Raw genomic sequence first — 21,838 nt, forward strand, 5'->3', positions numbered from 1 at the left:
ATCTTTCATCTCTTTTTGTTTCATAATTAACCTTCAATTCGCTGTATCTCACTGGAGAAAGCATCCGACAAAGTGAAACAGCGCCCCTCTGTCTCTGTATGTGTAGCCAATCTATCTGATGTTGTCAGGTCAAAAAGAGTATGTATGATATTGTTGCCACCGTAGGGTTGTGTGCAAGGGAAGCCGGTAAGCATTTGACCTCCCTTGATGAAAAAAAATATTTATACACTAATAGCCATTCAGTATTGAGCTAAATTGTATGAACTCAACTGTGAATGGTACAAAAAAAGTGTAAAGGGAAGCCCGGTTGGATTTGGCTTCACACCAATCACTTTACATCAAAAGCCAAATGTCATTAACAAAAAAAAACTTGAATTGTTGCATGTCGTTGTGTTGTTGTCCTCCAGTGGCGAGCTATCTAGCTAAAATTGGCCCTATCCTAAATTAGCCATTTATGGAGATAGGGATTTGGACTTGTGGTTTAACTTAATTCTCAGTACTGGCCAATGATTATAAAGGTGATTCTGACCCAACCATAAAATTATACATTGTGCCTCGGGGCTGAGAGGATGGAAGTTCAATATGTAGGTAGTAACCTAATGTTAACTAGCTGGCTAATCATTGCTCATGAAAGGAAGTTATACTAGCGAGCAAGCCTAGGACAACAAAAACTAAAAGTGTGTACTGTATCACAGCCATAGATTGTTTCGGCAACATGAAAGAAAGGAGGATGGCATTGGTGTTTCTCTACAAGTAGGGTGAGCCAACATGTTTTTCTACTTATGTACACACACACAAATCAGTACCAATAGACAGCCACATGGTATTTAGCTTACGTTTATTGGACTAAATTGTTTTGGGAATCTTTTAGTTCACTATATTAGACATCTATTAGCATAGGTGATTTGATGATTTGGTGATTTGATGATGTTGAAATAGTGCTGGAATAGTGGAAGCAGCTCCTGTTTTCTTTGCGACTTGTTGTTACTTTCCTGTGTTTGTTTAGTAGTCCGAAAATGACGAAAACATTAACTTGATTGACCATGCTGTCAGTCATGTTACATGCAATATGCCTTGCGGACTCCACTAGACAGATGTTGCGCTCCAGTTTTGTGATCAAACAAAGGTGTGGTTGAATTTATTCTGCCACTGTGTCTTCTTATTGTCTCGGCCTTAGGCCTATTTATCACAGTGGCAAGGCATATGAACTAACAGGTTATTGAGGAAATAATGAAAATATCACAATACAGGTTGTAATACGGCATTATTGTCCTGGCTTGGCTTCCCCAGGGATTTTACCCACACACTGCTACTGCTGTTCAAACTAATACAGATCTCTTGCACGGTGTATTGCATTGGGGGCTACGGAGGGGGCAGAGTCAAATGCCAGCAACGGGCAGTGCAACACATTCCCCCTCCAAAGTTAATCATATTTGGTTAGTAGAGACTCTACTGAGTATTCCCCCCCCTTTTTCAAGGGGGACTGTGTTGCACAGCTTGCTGCTGGCTTTTCACATTATGCACTATATAAAGCTGCAAAAATATATAGATTTTGTATCATACGCCTAGCGTTTTTACCGCTGACTTTTATTTTGAAGGCTAAATTCAAAATCCGGAAGTCTTAATGTGGATATGATCCAGCTGGTGCTGCTGCCGTGACACTAATTCTTTCCTGGGGTTCAAGCTCCTCATCTGATTGGGCGAACGTTTTACGTAGTTGTGCGTAATGACGGAGTTCACAAAAGTGTACGTTTGGCCTCGGTGCGTTGTGTAACCTGAGGTGTATTCACAAAAAACCAAACGGAACGAAACGGGGAGATGCATACTTGCATTTCTCCAATAGGAACTCTTATTTTCGTTGCAAAATGGAACCTTTAGCAACTGTTTTGATGAATGGTTATACCCCAGGAAAACTGAAGCCAAATGATTGTCTCTTTCAAAGTCACCTGCCAGTTTTACGCAGTGAATCATGCCTCGTGAAGAATAATGCCAAATTCTGGGCATATTTCATCTTTCCACAAGAACATCTGCTTGCCAAAATAACACTTTAAACAGTAAACAGGATAGGCTCCAAAATAATTTATGCGTAAAGAACATAATATTGCGCATTGATTCAGGCCTAGACTATAGACTGAAATTAAGTCGCAATAAATGCATAGGCCTAAAAGCAGGTGTTGCATTACATTTCGAAGGGAACCTGTGTTCGTACCCATACATGACGTACTCATACATGACAGCAGATGGCAGCACCTTTACATTTGAATCTGCAAAATACACTTTAGAAAGGAAGCATCTTGCGCAGTGCAAACGCAATGGTGCATTGCAAGTAAGCCATTAAATGATACCATGATGCAATGCAGCCTTGTTACATTGTATCACTGCTTTAACAGTCAAGGCAGTGTCAAATAAAGTATCTGTTTATTATTTCCCATAGCACAATGTGTGTTTGTTTTTTCACATAGCGGACACCACCAACATTTATTTCAACATTAGTTTCTACTGGAGTCTAGAGTAGACAATGTATCAAGCCTATTGGATTGGCTGCTATATTTCATTCTGGGATGTTTCCTACTGTTCAATGTTCACATTTCAATACTGTAGCTAAAGTTACTGATATACATTGATTCTTGAAGAATATAACTTATAAATGCATCATGATGCATCAAGATTAGGCAAAATCTCCTCTGCACACCAAGTGGCATGGCTGCCTTTGGCTGAAGCATGATTACTGTTAGGCCATTTTCGATAACAGTGTTATGAGACCTACAGTACCAGTCAAAAGTTTGGACACACCTACTCACTCAAGGGTTTTTATTTATTTTCCCTATTTTCTATATTGAAGAATAATACTGAAGACATCAAACCCTTGAAATAACACATAAGGAATCATGTAGTAACCAAAAAAGTGTTAAACAAATCAAAACACAGTGCCTTGCGAAAGTATTCGGCCCCCTTGAACTTTGCGACCTTTTGCCACATTTCAGGCTTCAAACATAAAGATATAAAACTGTATTTTTTTGTGAAGAATCAACAACAAGTGGGACACAATCATGAAGTGGAATGACATTTATTGGATATTTCAAACTTTTTTAACAAAAAAAAAACTGCCCCTTAAGTTAATACTTTGTAGCGCCACCTTTTGCTGCGATTACAGCTGTAAGTCGCTTGGGGTATATCTCTATCAGTTTTGCACATCGAGATTTTTCCCATTCCTCCTTGCAAAACAGCTCGAGCTCAGTGAGGTTGGATGGAGAGCATTTGTGAACAGCAGTTTTCAGTTCTTTCCACAGATTCTCGATTGGATTCAGGTCTGGACTTTGACTTGGCCATTCTAACACCTGGATATGTTTATTTTTGAACCATTCCATTGTAGATTTTGCTTTATGTTTTGGATCATTTTCTTGTTGGAAAACAAATTTCCGTCCCAGTCTCAGGTCTTTTGCAGACTCCATCAGGTTTTCTTCCAGAATGGTCCTGTATTTGGCTCCATCCATCTTCCCATCAATTTTAACCATCTTCCCTGTCCCTGCTGAAGAAAAGCAGGCCCAAACCATGATGCTGCCACCACCATGTTTGACAGTGGGGATGGTGTGTTCAGGGTGATGAGCTGTGTTGCTTTTACGCCAAACATAACGTTTTGCATTGTTGCCAAAAAGCTCAATTTTGGTTTCATCTGACCAGAGCACCTTCTTCCACATGTTTGGTGTGTCTCCCAGGTGGCTTGTGGCAAACTTTAAACTACACTTTTTTATGGATATCTTTAAGAAATGGCTTTCTTCTTGCCACTCTTCCATAAAGGCCAGATTTGTGCAATATACGACTGATTGTTGTCCTATGGACAGAGTCTCCCACCTCAGCTGTAGATCTCTGCAGTTCATCCAGAGTGATCATGGGCCTCTTGGCTGCATCTCTGATCAGTCTTCTCCTTGTATGAGCTGAAAGTTTAGAGGGACGGCCAGGTCTTGGTAGATTTGCAGTGGTCTGATACTCCTTCCATTTCAATATTATCGCTTGCACAGTGCTCCTTGGGATGTTTAAAGCTTGGGAAATCTTTTTGTATCCAAATCCGGCTTTAAACTTCTTCACAACAGTATCTCGGACCTGCCTGGTGTGTTCCTTGTTCTTCATGATGCTCTCTGCGCTTTTAACGGACCTCTGAGATGATCACAGTGCAGGTGCATTTATACGGAGACTTGATTACACACAGGTGGATTGTATTTATCATCATTAGTCATTTAGGTCAACATTGGATCATTCAGAGATCCTCACTGAACTTCTGGAGAGAGTTTGGTGCACTGAAAGTAAAGGGGCTGAATAATTTTGCACGCCCAATTTTTCAGTTTTTGATTTGTTAAAAAAGTTAAAAAATCCAATAAATGTCGTTCCACTTCATGATTGTGTCCCACTTGTTGTTGATTCTTCACAAAAAAATACAGTTTTATATCTTTATGTTTGAAGCCTGAAATGTGGCAAAAGATCGCAAAGTTCAAGGGGGCCGAATACTTTCGCAAGGCACTGTATATTTGAGATTTGAGATTCTTCAAAGTAGCCACGATTTGCCTTGATAACAGCTTTGCACACTCTTCAAATAAAATCAAAGTTTATTTGTCACGTGCGCCAAATACAACAGGTGTAAACCTTAACGTGAAATGCTTACTTACAGGCTCTAACCAATGGTACGGAATAAAAAAGTACGTGTGTGTGTGCGTGTAGGTAGGTAAGTAAAGAAATAAAACAAAAGTAAAAAGACATTTGAAAAAAGAGTAGCAAGGCTATATACAGACACCTGTTAGTCAGGCTTATTGAGGTAGTATGTACATGTAGGTATCGTTAAAGTGACTATGCTTATATGATGAACAGAGAGTAGCAGAAGTGTAAAAAGAGGGGTTGGCGGGGGGGGCACACAATGCAAATAGTCCGGGTAACCTTTTGGTTACTTGTTCAGGAGTCTTATGGGGGTAAAAACTGTTGAGAAGCCTTTTTGTCCTAGACTTGGCACTCCGGTACCACTTGCCATGCGGTAGTAGAGAGAACAGGCTGACTGGGGTGGCTGGGGTCTTTGACCATTTTTAGGGCCTTCCTCTGACACCGCCTAGTGTAGAGGTCCTGGATGGTCCAGTGATGTACTGGGCCGTACGCACTACCCTCTGAAGTGCCATGCGGTCGGAGGCAGAGCAATTGCCACACCAGGCAGTGATGCAACCGGTCAGGATGCTCTCGATGTTGCAGCTGTAGAACCTTTTGAGGATCTCAGGACCCATGCCAAATCTTTTTAGTTTCCTGAGGGGAAATAGGCTTTGTCGTGCCCTCTTCATGACTATCTTGGTGTGTTTGGACCAATCTTGTTTGTTGTTGATGTGGACACCAAGGAATTTGAAGCTCTCAACCTGCTCCATGACAGCCCCGTCGATGAGAATGGGGGCATGCTCGGTGTTCCTTTTCCTGTAGTCCACAATCATCTCCTTAGTCTTGGTTACGTTGAGGGATAGGTTGTTATTCTGGCACCACCCGGCCAGGTGTCTTACCTCCTCCCTATATGCTGTCTCGTCGTTGTCGGTGTCGTCAGCAAACTTAATGATGGTGTTGGAGTCGTGCCTGGCCATGCAGTCTTGGGTGAACAGGGAGTTCAGGAGGGTGCTGAGCACGCACCCCTGGGGAGCTCCAGTGTTGAGGATCAGCATGGCAAATGTGTTGTTACCTACCCTCACCACCTGGGGGCAGCCTGTCAGGGAGTCCAGGATCCAGTCGCAGAGGGAGGTGTTTAGTCCCAGGATCCTTAGCTTGGTGATGAGCTTTGAGGGTACTATGGTGTTGAACGCTGATCTGTAGTCAATGAACAGCATTCTCACATAGGTGTTCCTTTTGTCCAGGTGGGAAAGGGCAGTGTGGAGTGCAATAGAGATTGCATCATCTGTGGATCTTGGGCGGTATGCAAATTGGAGTGGGTCTAGGGTTTCTGGGATAATGGTGTTTATGTGAGCCATTACCAGCCTTTCAAAGCACTTCATGGCCTCGAACGGGAGTGCTACGGCTCTGTAGTCATTTAGGCAGGTTGCCTTTGTGTTCTTGGGCACAGGGACTATGGTGGTCTGCTTGAAGCATGTTGGTATTACAGACTCAATCAGGGACATGTTGAAAATGTCAGTGAAGACACCTGTCAGTTGGTCAGAACATGCCCGGAGCACACGTCCTGGTAATCCGTCTGGCCCCGCAGCCTTGTGTATGTTGACCTGTTTAAAGGTCTTACTCAAGTCGGCTATGGAGAGCGTGATCACACAGTTGTCCAGAACAGCCGATGCTCTCATACATGCCTCTTGACATTCTCTCAACAAGCCTCACCTGGAATGCTTTTCCAACAGTCTTGAAAGAGTTCCCACATATGCTAAGCACTTGTTGGCTGCTTTTCCTTCACTCTGCGGTCCAACTCATCCCAAACCATCTCAATTGGGTTGAGGTTGGGTGATTGTGGAGGCCAGGTCATCCCTAGGTCATCTGATGCAGTACTCCATCACTCTCATTTTTGGTCAAATAGCCCTTACACAGCCTGGAGGTGTGTTGGATCATTGTCCTGTTGAAAAACAAATGATAGTCCTACTATGCACAAACCAGATGGGATGGGGTATTGCTGCAGAATGCTGTGGTAGCCATGCTGGTTAAGTGTGCCTTGAATTCTAAATAAATCACCATCAGTGTCACCAGCAAAGCACCCCCACACCATCGCACCTCCTCCTCCATGCTTCACTGTGGGAACCACACATTCAGACATCATCCGTTCACCTACTCTGCGTCTCACAAAGACACAAAGATTGGAACCAAAAATCTCACATTTTGACTCAGTCCAAAGGACAGATTTCCCCCTGTCTAATGTCCATTGCTCATGTTTCTTGGCCGAAAGAAGTTTCTTATTATTATTGGTGTCCTTTAGTAGTGGTTTCTTTGCAGCAATTCGACCATGAAGGCCTGATTCACGTAGTCTCCTCTGAACCGTTGATGTTGAGATGTGTCTGTGACTTGAACTCTGAAGCATTTATTAAGGCTGCAATTTCTGAGGCTGTTAACTCTAATGAATTTATCCTCTGCAGCAGAGGTAACTCTGGGTGTTCCTTTCCTGTGGCGGTCCTCTTTAGAGCCAGTTTCATTATAGCTCTTGATGGTTTTTGCGACTGCACTTGAAGAAACGTTCAACATTTTGACAGACCTTCATATCTTAAAGTAATGATGGACTGTTGTTTCTCTTTGGTTATTTGAGCTGTTCTTGCCATAATATGGAATTGGGCTTTTACCAAATAGGGCTATCTTCTGTATACCAGCCCTACATGGACTCCACATGTGAATTGATTGCCCCCAATTTATCTTCAGAGTTCGTATTCTTAGGTGACTTAAACTGGGATATGCTTAACACCCCGGCCGTCCTACAATCTAAGCTAGATGCCCTCAATCTCACACAAATTATAAAGGAACCTACCAGGTACAACCCTAAATCTGTAAACACGGGCACCCTCATAGATATCATCCTGACCAACCTGCCCTCTAAATACACCTCTGCTGTCTTTAACCAGGATCACAGCGATCACTGCCTCATTGCCTGCGTCCGTAATGGGTCCACTGTCAAACGACCACCCTTCTCTGTCAAAAGCTCCCTAAAACACTTCAGCGAGCAGGCCTTTCTAATCGACCTGGCCCGGGTATCCTGGTTATTCTTTAAAAGTGCTTTCCTCATCATCTTAAATAAGCATGCCCCGTTCCAAAAATGTAGAACTAAGATCAGATATAGCCCTTGGTTCACTCCAGACTTGGCTGCCCATGACCAGCACAAAAACATCATGTGGCGTACTGAATTAGCATCAAATAGTCCCCGCGATATGCAACTTTCAGGGAAGTTAAGAATCAATATACACAGGCAGTTAGGAAAGCAACGGCTAGCTTTTTCAAATAGTAATTTGCATCCTGTAGCACAAGTTACAAAAAGTTTTGCGACACTGTAAAGTCCATGGAGAATAAGAGCACCTCCTCCCAGCTGCCCACTGCACTGAGGCTAGGAAGCACTGTCACCACCGATAAATCCACGATAATCGAGAGTTTCAAGAAGCATTTTTCTAAGGCTGACCATGCTTACCACCTAGCTACCCCTACCCCAGCCACCCCCCCACCCCCTGCATCTCCTTCACCAAAATCCAGATAGCTAATGATATGAAAGAGCTGCAATTTCTGGACCCCTACAAATCAGCTGGGCTAGACAATCTGGGTCCTCTCTTTCTAAAAGTATCCACCGCAATTGTTGCAACCCCTATTACTAGCCTGTTCAACCTCTCTGTTGTATTGTCTGAGATCCCTAAAGATTGGATAGCTGCCGCGGTCATCCCCCTCTTCAAAGGGGGAGACACTCTAGACCCAAACTGTTGTAGACCTATATCCATCCTGCCCTGCCTTTCTAAAGTCTTCGAAAGCCAAGTTAACAAAGAGATCACCGACCATTTCGAATCCCACCATACCTTCTCCGCTATATAATCTGGTTTCCGAGCTGGCCATGGGTGCACCTCAGCCACGCTCAAGGTCCTAAATAATATCATAACTGCCATCGATAAGAGACAGTACTGTACAGCCGTCTTCATCAACCCGGCCAAGGCTTTCGACTCAATTACTGTAATCTTATCGGCAAACTCAACATCCTTGGTTTCTCAAATGACTGCCTCGCCTGGTACACCAACTACTTCTCAGAGTTCAGTGTGTCATATCGGAGAGCCTGTTGTCCGGACCTCTGGCAGTCTCTATGCAAAAGGGTTCAATTCTCGGGCCGACTCTTTTCTTTGTATCTATCAATGACGTCGCTCTTGCTGCTGGTGATTCTCTGATCCACCTCTACGCAGACAACACCATTCTGTATACATGTGGCCCTTCTTTGGGCACTGTGTTAACTAACCTCTAGATGAGCTTCAATGTCAAACAAACACTCCTTCCGTGGCCTCCAACTGCTCTTAAAGGCTAGTAAAACTAAATGCATGCTCTTCAACCGATCACTGCCCACACCTGCCTGCCCGACTAGCATCACTACTTTGGATGGTTCCGACTTAGAACCGTCCAGAGTTGTGATGCTAGTCGGGCAGGAGGGTGCGGGCAGTGAAGTTGAAGAGCATGCACTTAGTTTTACTTGCATTTAAAAGCAGTTGGAGGCCTCGGAAGGAGTGTTCATAAGCTTACTGATCACTGCACCTGTACACGGCCCATCTGTAAATAGCCCACCCAACTACCACATCCCCATATTGTTATTTATTTTTGCTCTTTTGCACCCCAGTATCTCTACTTGCACATTATCATCTGCACATATATATCTCCAGTGTTAACGCTAAATTGTAATTATTTTGCCACTATGGCCTATTTATTGCCTTACCTCCCTAATCTCACTACATTTGCACACACTGTATATAGATTTTTCTATTGTGCTATTGACTGTACATTTGTTCATCCCATGTGTAACTCTGTGTTGTTGTTTTTGTCGCACTGCTTTGCTGTATCTTGGCCAGGTCGCAGTTGTAAAGGTGAAATAAAATAAAAACATACAAAATAAATACCTTGTTACAATACAACTGATTGGCTCAAACGCATTAAGGAAAGAAATTCCACAAATGAACTTTTAACAAGGCACACTTGTTGATTGAAATGCTTTCCGGGTGACTACTTCATGAAGCTGGTAGAGCGAATGCCAAGAGTGTGCAAAGCTGTCATCAAGGCAAAGGGTGGCTACTTTGAAGAATCTCAAATATAAAATATATTTTGATTTGTTTAACACTTTTTTGGTTACTTCATGATTCCATATGTGTTATTTCATAGTTTTGATGTCATCATTATTATTCTACAATGTAGAAAATAGTCTAAATAAAGAAAAACCCAGGAATGAGTAGGTGTGTCCAAAATGTTGACTTGTACTGTATACAGTCGTCACCAAAACTTTTGAGAATGACACAAATATTAATTTTCACAAAGTCTGCTGCCTCAGTTTATATGATGGCAATTTGCAATTACTCCAGACTGTTATGAAGAGTGATCAGATTAATTTAAATTAATTGCAAAGTCCCTATTTGCCATGAAAATGAACTGAATCCCCCAAAAACATTTCCACTGCATTTCAGCCCTGCTACAAAAGGACCAGCTGACATCATGTCAGTGATTCTTTCGTTAACAACGGTGTGAGTGTTGACGAGGACAAGGCTGGAGATCACTCTGTCATGCTGATTGAGTTCAAATAACAGACTGGAAGCTTCAAAAGGAGAGTGGTGCTTGGAATCATTGTTCTTCCTCTGCCAACCATGGTTACCTGCAAGGAAACATGTGCAGTCATCATTGCTTTGCACAAAAAGGGCTTCACAGGCAAGGATATTGCTGCCAGTAAGATTGCACCTAAATCAACCATTTATCGGATCATCAAGAACTTCAAGGAGAGCGGTTCAATTGTTGTGAAGAAGGCTTCAGGGCGCCCAAGAAAGTCCAGCAAGAGCCAGGGCCATCTCCTAAAGTTGATTCAGCTGTGGGATCGGGGCACCACCAGTACAGAGCTTGCTCAGGAATGGCAGCAGGCAGGTGTGAGTGCATCTGCACGCACAGTGAGGCGAAGACTTTTGGAGGATGGCCTGGTGTCAAGAAGGACAGCAAAGAAGCCACTTCTCTCCAGGAAAAACATCAGGGACAGACTGATATTCTGCAACAGGTACAGGGATTGGACTGCTGAGGACTGGGGTAAAGTCCTTTTCTCTGATGTATCCCCTTTTCTGATTGTTTGGGGCATCCGGAAAAAAGCTTGTCTGGAGAAGACAAGGTGAGCGCTACCATCAGTCCTGTGTCATGCCAACAGTAAAGCATCCTGAGACCATTCATGTGTGGGGTTGCTTCTCAGCCAAGGGAGTGGGCTCACTCACAATTTTGCCTAAGAACACAGCCATGAATAAAAAATGTTACCAACACATCCTCCGAGAGCGACTTCTCCCAAACATCCAGGAACAGTTTGGTGACGAACAATGTCTTTTCCAGCATGATGGAGCACCTTGCCATAAGGCAAAAGTAATAACTAAGTGGCTCTGGGAACAAAACATCGATATTTTGGGTCCATGGCCAGGAAACTCCCCAGACCTTAATCCCATTGACAATTTGTGGTCAATCCTCAAGAGGCGGGTGGACAAACAAAACCCCACAAATTCTGACAAACTCCAAGCATTGATTATGCAAGAATGGGCTGCCATCAGTCAGGATTTGGCCCAGATGTTAATTGACAGCATGCAGGGGCGGATTGCAGAGGTCTTGAAAAAGAAGGGTCAACACTCCAAATATTGACTCTTTGCATCAACTTCATGTAATTGTCAATAAAAGCCTTTGACACTTATGAAATGCTTGTAATTGTACTTCATTATTTCATAGTAACATCTGACAAAAATTCTAAAGACACTGAAGCAGCAAACTTTGTGAAAATTTATATTTGTGTCATTCTCAACTTTTGGCCACGACTGCATATAATTCCTTGGCCATATAGTATGCAATAGCATCGGCTCGGCTAAGGAAAGTTATTGGGTCATGTAGTAATGGAGGAACTTAAATGGTTAATCTCCAGACAGGTCTTTCGGCCTCCATGACATGTCTTCCATTGTGTACGGGAAGTTGCTCGACATGAGACACTTCTGATCAGAGAAGAGGCATATACTTTTTTAGAACTTTTTCTACTATTGAGCATCATCATCATCATTACATCATCTTTAACCTCCTACCCTCTCTGCTCAGTCTCCGGTACTCAGTCGCCGAAGTGGTATCGCCACTCCTCATCAATTTTGTTATCAGACGTTGTCATTTTACTATTAGGTGCAACGGACTTTTCTCTTATGTGTACGTCAATTTGTGTCAAGATGAATAGCTTGAAGGCGTTTAAGGAGCCATTCGGTAAGTCTACACTTTTATTTAAAATGTTTAAATTATATAGATATGTCGTTTATGGTCCTCTTGTATGTTATCTATAGGCTTCTTACTGGTTGTGGATGAATGTCATCCTTAACGCATGTTTGAATCTACATCTTCCCACTGGGCGAAAACTGTTTGAATCAACGTTGTGTTCACGTCATTTCAACAACAAACAATTCAACGTGGAAAACTGATTTAATTTGTATAAAGACATACACGTAGTTTTTCACCCAACACATTACTTTATTAGGCAAGTCAGTTAAGGACAAATTCATATTTACAATGACCGCCTAAAGGGGAAATGTGGGTTAAAAATATACGTTGAATGACGTCTCTCCCCAGTGGGTTTTGTGCTTTTTGAACAACCTACTAATTTACAAACTAATTTACAAACAAATGTTTTTTAAATGTAGGCTATAAAAACTTTTTTATTAATACCTATTTCCACATCTTAGTTGTAAGAATGTATTGACATAACAGAGAACTTGCAATTTATTGGTTCCATTTCAATGTTCTCTTCTCACAACTGGCATTTCCCCAAACATAAAAAAACCCTTCCTGTATCAATGACTGTAAGGGACTTGCACCGTATTCTCAGTCAGTGGCGGTTGGTGCAGTTTAAGATGAGGGAGGATGATACATTTTTTTAATGAGCATGGCCTTATTTCTATTACAGCATATTGGCTGGCTGTCATTCATATTCCATTCAAATCAAATCACATTTTATTTGTCACATACACGTATTTAGCAGATGTTATTGCGGGTGTGGCAAAATGCTTGTGTTCCTAGCCCCATCAGTGCAGTAGTATCTAACAATACAAACAAATCTAAAAGTAAAATACTGGAGTTAAAAAAATATATAAATATTAGATTGAGCAATGTTGGAATGGCATTGACTAAAATATAGTAGAATAGAATACAGTATATGCATATGAGATGATTAAAGCAGTATGTAAACATTATTTAAACATTTATTAAAGTGACAAGTGTTCCATTATTAAAGTGGCCAGTGATTCCAAGTCCATGTGTAAAGGGCAGCAGCCTCTAAGGTGCAGGGTTGCGTAACTGGGTGGAAGCTGGCTTGTGATGGCTATTTAACAGTCTAATGGCCTTGAGATAGAAGCTGTTTTTCAGTCTCTCGGTCCCTGCTTGATGCACCTATACTGACCTCGCCTTCTGGATGTTAGCAGGGTAAACAGGCCGTGACTCGGGTGGTTGATTTCCTTGATGATCTTTTTGGCCTTAAGCTTTCCACCTTCTCCACTGAAGGTGTCGATATAGATAGGGGCATGCTCCCTCCAGCTTTTTCCTGAAATCCACAATCAGCTCCTTTGTTTTGTTGACGTTGAGTGAGAGGTTATTTTCCTTAGGCCACTCTCCCAGGGCCCTCATCTCCTCCCTGTTGGCTGTCTCATCGTTGTTGGTAATCTGTTGTGTTGTCTGCAAACTTGATGATTGAGTTGGAGGCGTGCATGGCCATGCAGTCATAGGTGAACAAGGAGTACAGGAGGGGGCTGACCACACACACTTGTGGGGCCCGTGTGTTGAGGATCAGCAAAGTGGAGGGGTTGTTTCCTACCTTCACCACCTGGGGGCGGCCCATCAGGAAGTCCAGGTGCCAGTTGCACAGGGCGGGGTTCAGACCCAGGTTCCCGAGCTATCGTCACAGCATTCTTACATAGGTATTCCTCTTGTCCAGATGGGATAGGGCAGTGTGCATTGCGATGGCGATTGCATCGTCTGTGGATCTATTGGGGCGGTAAGCAAATTGAAATGGGTCTAAGGTGTCAGGTAAGGTAGAGGGGATATATATATCCTTAACTAGCCTCTCAAAGCACTCCATGATGACAGAAATGAGTGCTAAAGGGCAATAGTCATTTAGTTCAGTTACCTTTGCTTTCTTGGGTACAGGAACAATGGTGGACATCTTGAAGCTAATGTCCGGAAGCAAGACGTGGGTGGTTTTCCCTTTGTAGTGTGTGATTGTCTATAGACCATGTCACCCAGCTCAATGTAAGATTGATAGGTTTAGGCTTCTACATGACACTTTACATTTCTCTGTACCCATCACAAGGTTGCTACTACATAGCCTAGGAATGAAAGTTTACAACAGAGAATTTTGAGTAATCAAGGTGACAGACAGTGACACATTCAATACTGCCTTGCACACTCTTGCCTGCAACTAGCTGATCTAGGGAGTAATCATTAGTCCAACAGTTGCAAATGTGAATTTCTATTGGACAAATTCAGGTATTTTTATCCCAGTTTCGTTCTGTTTAAGAAATATTTTTGAACAGATTCGGTGGAATGAATTTGCCCCTAATAACAGTCAAACACAGTTCACTGCATTCTCTAGCTAAGTGAAAGTAAGACCAAATACAACCAAATATAGCTACGTAGCTCTTTCTCTCGCTTCTCCTTAATTTTGGAAGAAATTAATTTGTTCAAAACTGTTCAACAATTGTCCTTCTCTCTTTGAGTCAACTACTCACCACATGTTATGCACTGCAGTGCTAGCTGTAGCTTATGCTTTCAGTACTTGATTCATTCTCTGATATTTTGATTGGGTGGACATGTCAGTTCATGTTGCAAGATCTCTGATAGGTTGGAGGACGTCCTCCGGAAGTTGTCATAATTACTGAGTAATTCTATGGGAGGGGGTGAGAACCATGAACCTCCTAGGTTTTGTATTGAAGACAGTGTACCCAGAGGAGGACGGAAGCTAGCTGCTGTTGAGGCTACTCTAGACCTTCATTGCAAAACCGTGTTTTAATCAATTATTTGGTGACATGAATATATTTAGTATAGTTTTATCTAAAAAGGCTAACTTTTTTAAATGTTTCACTATTTGAATTTTTATGAAATTCACTGAGGAAGATAGCCCTCCCCTTCCTAATCTGAGTATCCTCCACTGCTCTCAGTGGATGTATAAGGTGTGTGGGAGTTGGAAAATATAAAATTCTGTCAGTGATAAAAGTGAGTAGGGTAGGCCTAGGCTATGACAAACTGTACTAATGTGATTAAACATAGCATAAAACTGTTATCTCAAATTTGAGACATTGGACACCCTGATGAATCAAACCTAAATGGTAAGCTATGCTACTGTGTTTTTTAAATGTCAATGTTGTAGAAAATATAACCACACATTTTATGTTTGGTTTTCACTGTGAATCTATAATGATTTTAAATGGTTAATCAATAATGTTTGCAAATGTAAATGGTTGTTTTGGTGTGTGAAAATGTGAGCTGACACCTTGAGCTCATGCAAATGAATGACATTTACTCTGTGATCTGTTTGAACAGATATTTGTTGGGTCTTGAGGATGCCTTTTCACTTGAATGAGCAGAACAATAATACCCCACTGCTGCACAATGCTCTGGTTCTTTCATAAAAATGTCTGCTTTTTTAATACTGAAACGTTGTCCTCATCAGCATGTCTTGAAGAACAAGATCTCTATTATTTCTTACTATTGCGTTGTCAATTTTAGTATAGCAGCCAAGGCCTTTACAGTAGCCGAAGCCTTTACAACAGCCGAAGGCTTTAGGTCAGCAAAGTACGCCTCATCTCACTCAACAAATCACATAACTTATTTTTCGTGCTGAGCATGGTGGAACTTGAGTTTTCCAGCACAGACACACACAATCCACCGTGCATAGACGAGGCAACGAGGCATTTGTCCATCTTTGTGTTAGAGATAGAAACTGCATGGATTGAGTTAGGTATTAGCACGTCAGCACGCCATTCATCTCAAGCCATTTGTGTGCCTTTGTCACTGCCGAGCAAATGCACCGTTACACGATCTGATTAAATGTTTAAAAACTTGACTTATCTTAGCAGCAAAGGCATGGGTGGTCAAAAAGGAGAAAATCTAGGTTAATCTCTGTGGAATCATGGCCTCGAGGGATCTAACGTTATTATGATGTGGCTTATATTTCATCTCTTGAACTTTTTCCTGAGCGAGTAGGTACATGTCTCTGCATTCCCTGTGCAGCAGAAACAATACTGAGATGAGCTGGGTTTCTGCTTATAGTTGATGAGTAGGGGATGTGGGGCTGATGTGTCTCAGCATTGCATGCACTAATAAGGAGCAAGGTAGAATGAGTATGCATTACCAAAGGATCTGTACATAACTGTGCAACCGCAGGCCTAGAATGAGACTCTATTTCTATGTATGCAACAGCAATTACATGGTTATTACAGTGACACTGCATAAAACATCACTAACTCTTCTGCTGTTATTGATCTTACTGAGAGCTTGGCATATGGAGAGGTAACTGGCAGGTCCTCTCTTGTCTCACTGTCATCATAATCATGTAGGAAACAGTTGAGAAAATACTGCAATATGACAATATGCAGAAAATACTGCAAAATGTACTCTTTTCGCACGTGGCACAGATGTCAATTCAACGTCTATTCCACGTTGATTCAATGTAATTTAATTCAACATTAATTGAACCAGTGTGTGCCAATTAAGTTGTTTGTAGCCTGCACAGAAATTATCACAGTTTCTGGACCGTGATCTATGACTAGAATATGTGAAAATAATTTTGTTCAATCAAAACTCATGAGGGTGTTTTAGTAGTTATTTGACATCTTGACAATTTCCCTTCTTGTTGGTGATATGGTCAATCAATGACAGACTGACAGGCCCCTGGTGTGAGTGACCTTACAGCTCCATTATAATAACATTTGCTGTGGTAAAATTGGATACGTTGCATCAGTTTGTGTGTATATGTTTGCTCACGTCACCAATGTGTGAGAACCCTGAAAATGTTGTCTCTGGTTCGAGGAAGTGAGTCCACCCACGTGTTTTCATTTGAGATCTTTGCCTGGCACAGTTTCAACTGTGTCACTAACTTAATGTAGCTATAGGAAATGGTCTTTAGTTCACTTGAATGTGTTTACAAACCCAATGTTCCCATCTAAGCCGAAGTGAGTGTCAGCTTCATGGAATGTAACCTAAGAAAGGCCAGAAAAGTCAGAGCAGCTCTTTATTTGGAGCCCAATACAATAGCCTTACAATGATGCAGACTGATGGAAGCCTGAATGACCTTGTAGAGGTACAGGTAAGTGCCAAAATAATGTAAAGATGAGCAACTGAGGAATACAAAGTAAATTGAAAGCAGGTGCTTCCACACATGTGTTGTTCCTGAGTTAATTAAGCAATTAACATTCAATCATGCTTATGGTTATGTATAAAAATACTGAGTAGGCCATTATTTTGGCTACCTTGACTATGCCCCCATCCACAGGGCACAAGTGGTCACTGAATGGTTTAATGAGCATGAAAACAATGTAAACCATGGCCGTCTCAGTCACCAGTTCTTAACCCAATTGAACACTGATGAGAGATTCTGGAGCGGCGCCTGATACCGCGTTTTCCACCACCATCAACAAAACACCAAATAATGGAATTTCTTGTGGAAGAATGGTGTTGCATCCCTCCAATAGAGTTCCAGACACTTATAGAATCTATGCCAAGGTGCATTGAAGCTGTTCTGGCTCGTGGTGGCCCAACACCCTATTAAGACACTTTATGTTGGTGTTTCCTATATTTTGTCAGTTAGACTTAGCTGTATGTTTTAAAGCCAAAATTGAGGGCTTTGTACATCTGCAACTCATCCATGTGTGTCCATGTCCACTATATCAAGACCCAGGACAATCAATCATTTCAGATTTAATGTATCCTCTTCATTCTGATATTTGCTTTGTTGAAAAACTGCATTCCATCATTTCCATCAGCCATCATTATCGCAATTGTAAATGAGAACTTGTTCTCAACTTGCCTACCTGGTTAAATAAAGGTAAAATAAATAAATAAATAAAAAATTATATATAACATCTGCAATATGTTCCTTTCCATTGTTCTCTTCATGTAATATCCCTGTTTTGTCTTGACAGATAGAATCATCTCTGAACCAGTGGAGGACACAGATACTAGTAGCTTCATGGCAGAAATGGTATGGCCGTCAATCATCAGAAACAAACTAGTGTTAAGAAATGTACAATCTGAATTTAATTGAACGTTTTCTAATTTCAAAAGAATAGAACAAAATGAGTGCTAACTCTTCAGTCTGAGTAGACTGAGAAAAGCCATGTTTTCAGAAAATAGCCATTGAAAGTAATTTAACCATAGTTGAGTACATTATGCTGGGATTTCTTACGCCCAGGGACTAATATAGAAGCAAGTTGCAACAAGCCACTTTTTGCTATCCAACACAGAGTATTATTTTTCTCCACAGTTTGTGTTTTAATTGCTATCTCTCTGTCTTCAAATATTTCTATCACTATAAAGATCAGAATCCATCCGTGTCATTTTGTAGCAAAGCTGAACATGTGTGTTTGTGTCTCTTAGTCCTTGAAGTCCAACTATCCAGTCCAAGTCACAGAACCTCAAGGTAGGTGCTCTAAGCTCAATACATCTGTTCACACAACTGATGTGCCTTTCTAGGGCCTCTGATGAGAAAGTACAATATTCATCTATACCTTCGATCTGTCCTTTCCAGATACAGTGACACTGCAGCTGAGGTCCATGCCACCTGGCTACCTTACACCTCTCTCAGACAGAATAAGACAGGTGGGTGATAGGCTCAGATAGTGTAGTTTCTTTGTTAGTTTCATATTAATGTGAAAATGTGGTGATGCTCCTGTAAACTGTAGATTACTAAAGATAACTCCAACCGCTAAGCCAGCATCTGAAAATGTCATGACCTGGTCTGTAATGTTTGAGCCTTTGTAACTGGAACTAGTGGTTGGTGTCAAAACCACAAGACCGTTTTAATGAGTGAGAATGATCGCTTGTTTCCGTATAGGAAAAGGTTTATGAGTTGGTTTAAAAAGGTTGTGTTATTTTAATACTATCAATTAGAATACTGTAAGGCAGGTATTCCAAATAAAAATGTGATTCACATGTTTTATATATATATATACATATATAAAAAATATTTATTTATTTATTTATTCACATTTTCAAACAGTCCATGTATATTTTCCAACAATACATTTGGGTGAGTTTTTTTTCTTTCCTGAGCAGCCTCATTTCACTGTCAAACATTTAATTAAACCATCTAGTGTTCAGCGAAATAACAACACAATGTCAAATACAGGTAGCCTAGTCAAATAATTAACATCCAATCACATTAACCGTTACTCTCTCGCAGGAATTACACTAATGGTCCGTATGTAGCCAAACGTAGCTGCTGCTCATGTTGGTATCTGTACTGATGGTACAAAAGCCATGACAGGGAGACATAGTGGAGTGGTAACGCACGTGCAAGCAGTTGCTCCCGACGTGACATGGGTACACCGCAGCATCCACCGAGAGGCTCTTGCTGCCAAGGGAATGCCTGACAGCTTGAAAGACGTTTTGGACACTACAGTGAAAATGGTTAACTTTGTTAAAGCAAGGCCCCTGAACTCTTGTGTATTTTCTGCACTATGCAATGATATGGGCAGCAACCATGTAATGCTTTTACAACATACAGAAGTGCGCAGGTTATCAAGGGGCAAAGTATTGACACATTTTTTTAAATTGAGAGACAAGCTTAAAGTTTTCTTTACTGACCATTTTCTCACACAACTGGCCTATCTGGGTGATGTTTTTTCTCGCCTGTGATCTGAATCTAGGATTATAGGGACTCTCCGCAACTATTCAATGTGCGGGACAAAATTGTTGCTATGATTAAGAAGTTGGAACTCTTCTCTGTCTGCATTAACAAGTACAACACAGGTCTTTCCATCATTGTATGATTTTTTGTGTGCAAATGATCTCAAGCTTACGGACAATGTCAAATGTGACATAGCGAAGCCCCTGAGTGAGCTATGTGAGAGTGGATTCTCGGCCCTCACTAGCATGTGTGTGTGGAAAAAGATTAAAGACTGAGACTCTCTCCAATACAACCCAACATTGCAGAGTTATGTGTATCCTTTCAAGCACACCCTTCTCATTAACCTGTGGTGAGTTATTCACAATTGTTGATGAACAAATAAGGTTTCATATGTAAGATCGTTAAATAAAGAGCTAAAATATTGATTATTATTAGTTGTATGATGGCAAAAAAAACATTTGAGAGTGCGCAGACTCTGGTGCTAGAGGGGGTATGCAGCTGGAGGTTGAATGTTTGAAGGGGTACAGGACTATAAAATGTTTGGGAACCACTGCTGTAAGATATTCTGAATCATATCGTAGTTAATTCCTCTCTATAATTAGAACTGAATGTAATGTTTTGTTTTATTCAACCTCGTACAGCCAGTGGAAGATGGTGTAGAGTGCATCTGCACAGGCTCCATCTCACCAGGTAATTTTCATTTTATCATGATATATACTATACCCTTGAACAACATTTCCAAGCACATGTTGTAGATAGATTATAGCAACACATATTTCAAGACAGATGCATTACATTTGCATACAGTAGTACATGTACCAAAATAGTAGACTAATCATTTTCATGTGGACTGTATATTTCCAAGGCTGTTGGTAATTCCATTCTCCCTTGCCCCAATCCCTACCCCTTAGACTTCCCCAAGGAGCTGCAGTTCTTGAACAACCAATGTGAGAAGTGCTGCTGCTCAGCTCCACCTCCAAAGATCAGTGACCTAATGGATGACAACGACTTGCTTGACTTACTGCGTCTTAAACTGGATCCAAATCATTGCACTGTCAAGAACTGGAAGAACTTTGCGAGCCGTTGGGGTATGAGCTATGATGAGCTGACTCTGCTGGAGCACCGGACCCAGGGCTCAATGTGCCACAGCCCCACACAAGAGTTCCTGCTGCGCAACAACCACAAGACCGTCACTGAGCTCACCGAACTTTGCCGGGTCTACCAGCGCATTGATGTGCTGCGGCTTCTGCAACGCTGGATGGAGAACGATTGGCCCTCACGCTGGCAAAATGCTCATTAATCACATATGCCCTCATTAATTGCTATCCACTTTATTGAATTAGCAATGACAACAGGGACTTGGACCATTTGTTATCAGAAGCCTATTTATTTAACAACCAGTGGTTCCCGGATTTTAGATGATTTGGTGTGCAAAAGACAACTGGATCACATGTTATGACTCCTGTGGAGTTGAGGACTTAATGGGACTGATTGTCGTTTTGTACTTGTTACCAATACTGTAGTTCTGATTATCTCAACCGGCACATTCTTTTCTTTTTCAAAAGGTTCCTCATTCTCTGAATTGTTGTGTGTTCAAGTGTTGGTGCTAGAGCATAAAAAGTAGAGCTGTGTTAACCAACATAGCACGTAAAGAAGGTGAGTTGGGAAAAAGAGAACGAGATTAAAAGCGTGAATTGTTCATCAATTGTAATTTTTTTAGAACAGTGACCATGATAAGAATCAATGTAGTATATATCATATGGCAAAGATGACAGTGTTGCGTTTTGGTCATTATAGTCTCATAAAAATAGGAATAATCTCCAAATAATGTATTGTTCGTATTCATAGTTATTGAGTCTTGATTATTTTGGGATAGTTTGATGAAGCTGAGATTGTGTTTTTCAATTTCACTACAGTTTGAATTCTAATTAGGAATTTGCCCTTATGCTTTATATTGAATGTGGTTCCAATTCCTCTCCCCAACCCCACTTGAAGCAAATAAAACCTAGATGTTTTGCATATTCTTGCTAATATTATTAACTTTCCCTTAATAACACGTTTAAAAAAATAATCATATCCTAATATCATCATTTACTTTAATCATGTCAATTAAAATACTATTTAAGGGATACTGTGAGATTCTTGCATCAGTTGAACTCTTGGATACCATTTGTAAGTCTCTGCGTGCAGTATGAAGGACATTAGCGGTAGTTTCGCGAACCAATGATAACTAGTGTTAGCGCAATGACTGGAAATCTACAGGTACGGAAGCATTGAAAATACAAGTGACGA

The 21,838-nt window shown here is 41.3% G+C and overlaps 1 protein-coding gene across 3 annotated transcripts; it reads left to right on the top strand.

Annotated features, from left to right (window-relative positions):
- Positions 1-644: 644 nt before the first annotated feature.
- On the top strand, positions 645-21,677 carry edaradd (EDAR-associated death domain). 3 transcript variants are annotated; one of them, XM_020481690.2, is made up of 6 exons: positions 645-758; positions 17,841-17,899; positions 18,295-18,337; positions 18,446-18,516; positions 20,188-20,236; positions 20,458-21,677. In XM_020481690.2, exons 2-6 carry the CDS (start codon positions 17,888-17,890, stop codon positions 20,844-20,846), a joined length of 564 nt encoding a protein of 187 aa, XP_020337279.1. In that variant the 5' UTR covers positions 645-758; positions 17,841-17,887; the 3' UTR covers positions 20,847-21,677. The 3 variants fall into 3 exon arrangements, with proteins under 3 accessions (XP_020337279.1, XP_020337278.1, XP_020337281.1); XM_020481689.2 differs by lacking the exon at positions 645-758 and adding an exon at positions 11,612-11,919; XM_020481692.2 differs by lacking the exon at positions 645-758 and adding an exon at positions 11,612-11,919 and having other exon boundaries at positions 17,845-17,899.
- Positions 21,678-21,838: the final 161 nt, after the last annotated feature.

Source organism: Oncorhynchus kisutch, linkage group LG4 (genome assembly GCF_002021735.2).
Source record: "Oncorhynchus kisutch isolate 150728-3 linkage group LG4, Okis_V2, whole genome shotgun sequence".
Lineage (NCBI taxonomy): Eukaryota > Metazoa > Chordata > Actinopteri > Salmoniformes > Salmonidae > Oncorhynchus > Oncorhynchus kisutch.

Bases quoted from the DNA above. Each gene is read 5' to 3' on its own strand.
- edaradd (XM_020481689.2), top strand. From the start codon at position 11,862: ATGTGTACGTCAATTTGTGTCAAGATGAATAGCTTGAAGGCGTTTAAG. The intron at 17,900-18,294 runs GTATGGCCGTCA...TGTGTCTCTTAG, and splicing joins GTAGCTTCATGGCAGAAATG to TCCTTGAAGTCCAACTATCC. The intron at 20,237-20,457 runs GTAATTTTCATT...CCTACCCCTTAG, and splicing joins CACAGGCTCCATCTCACCAG to ACTTCCCCAAGGAGCTGCAG.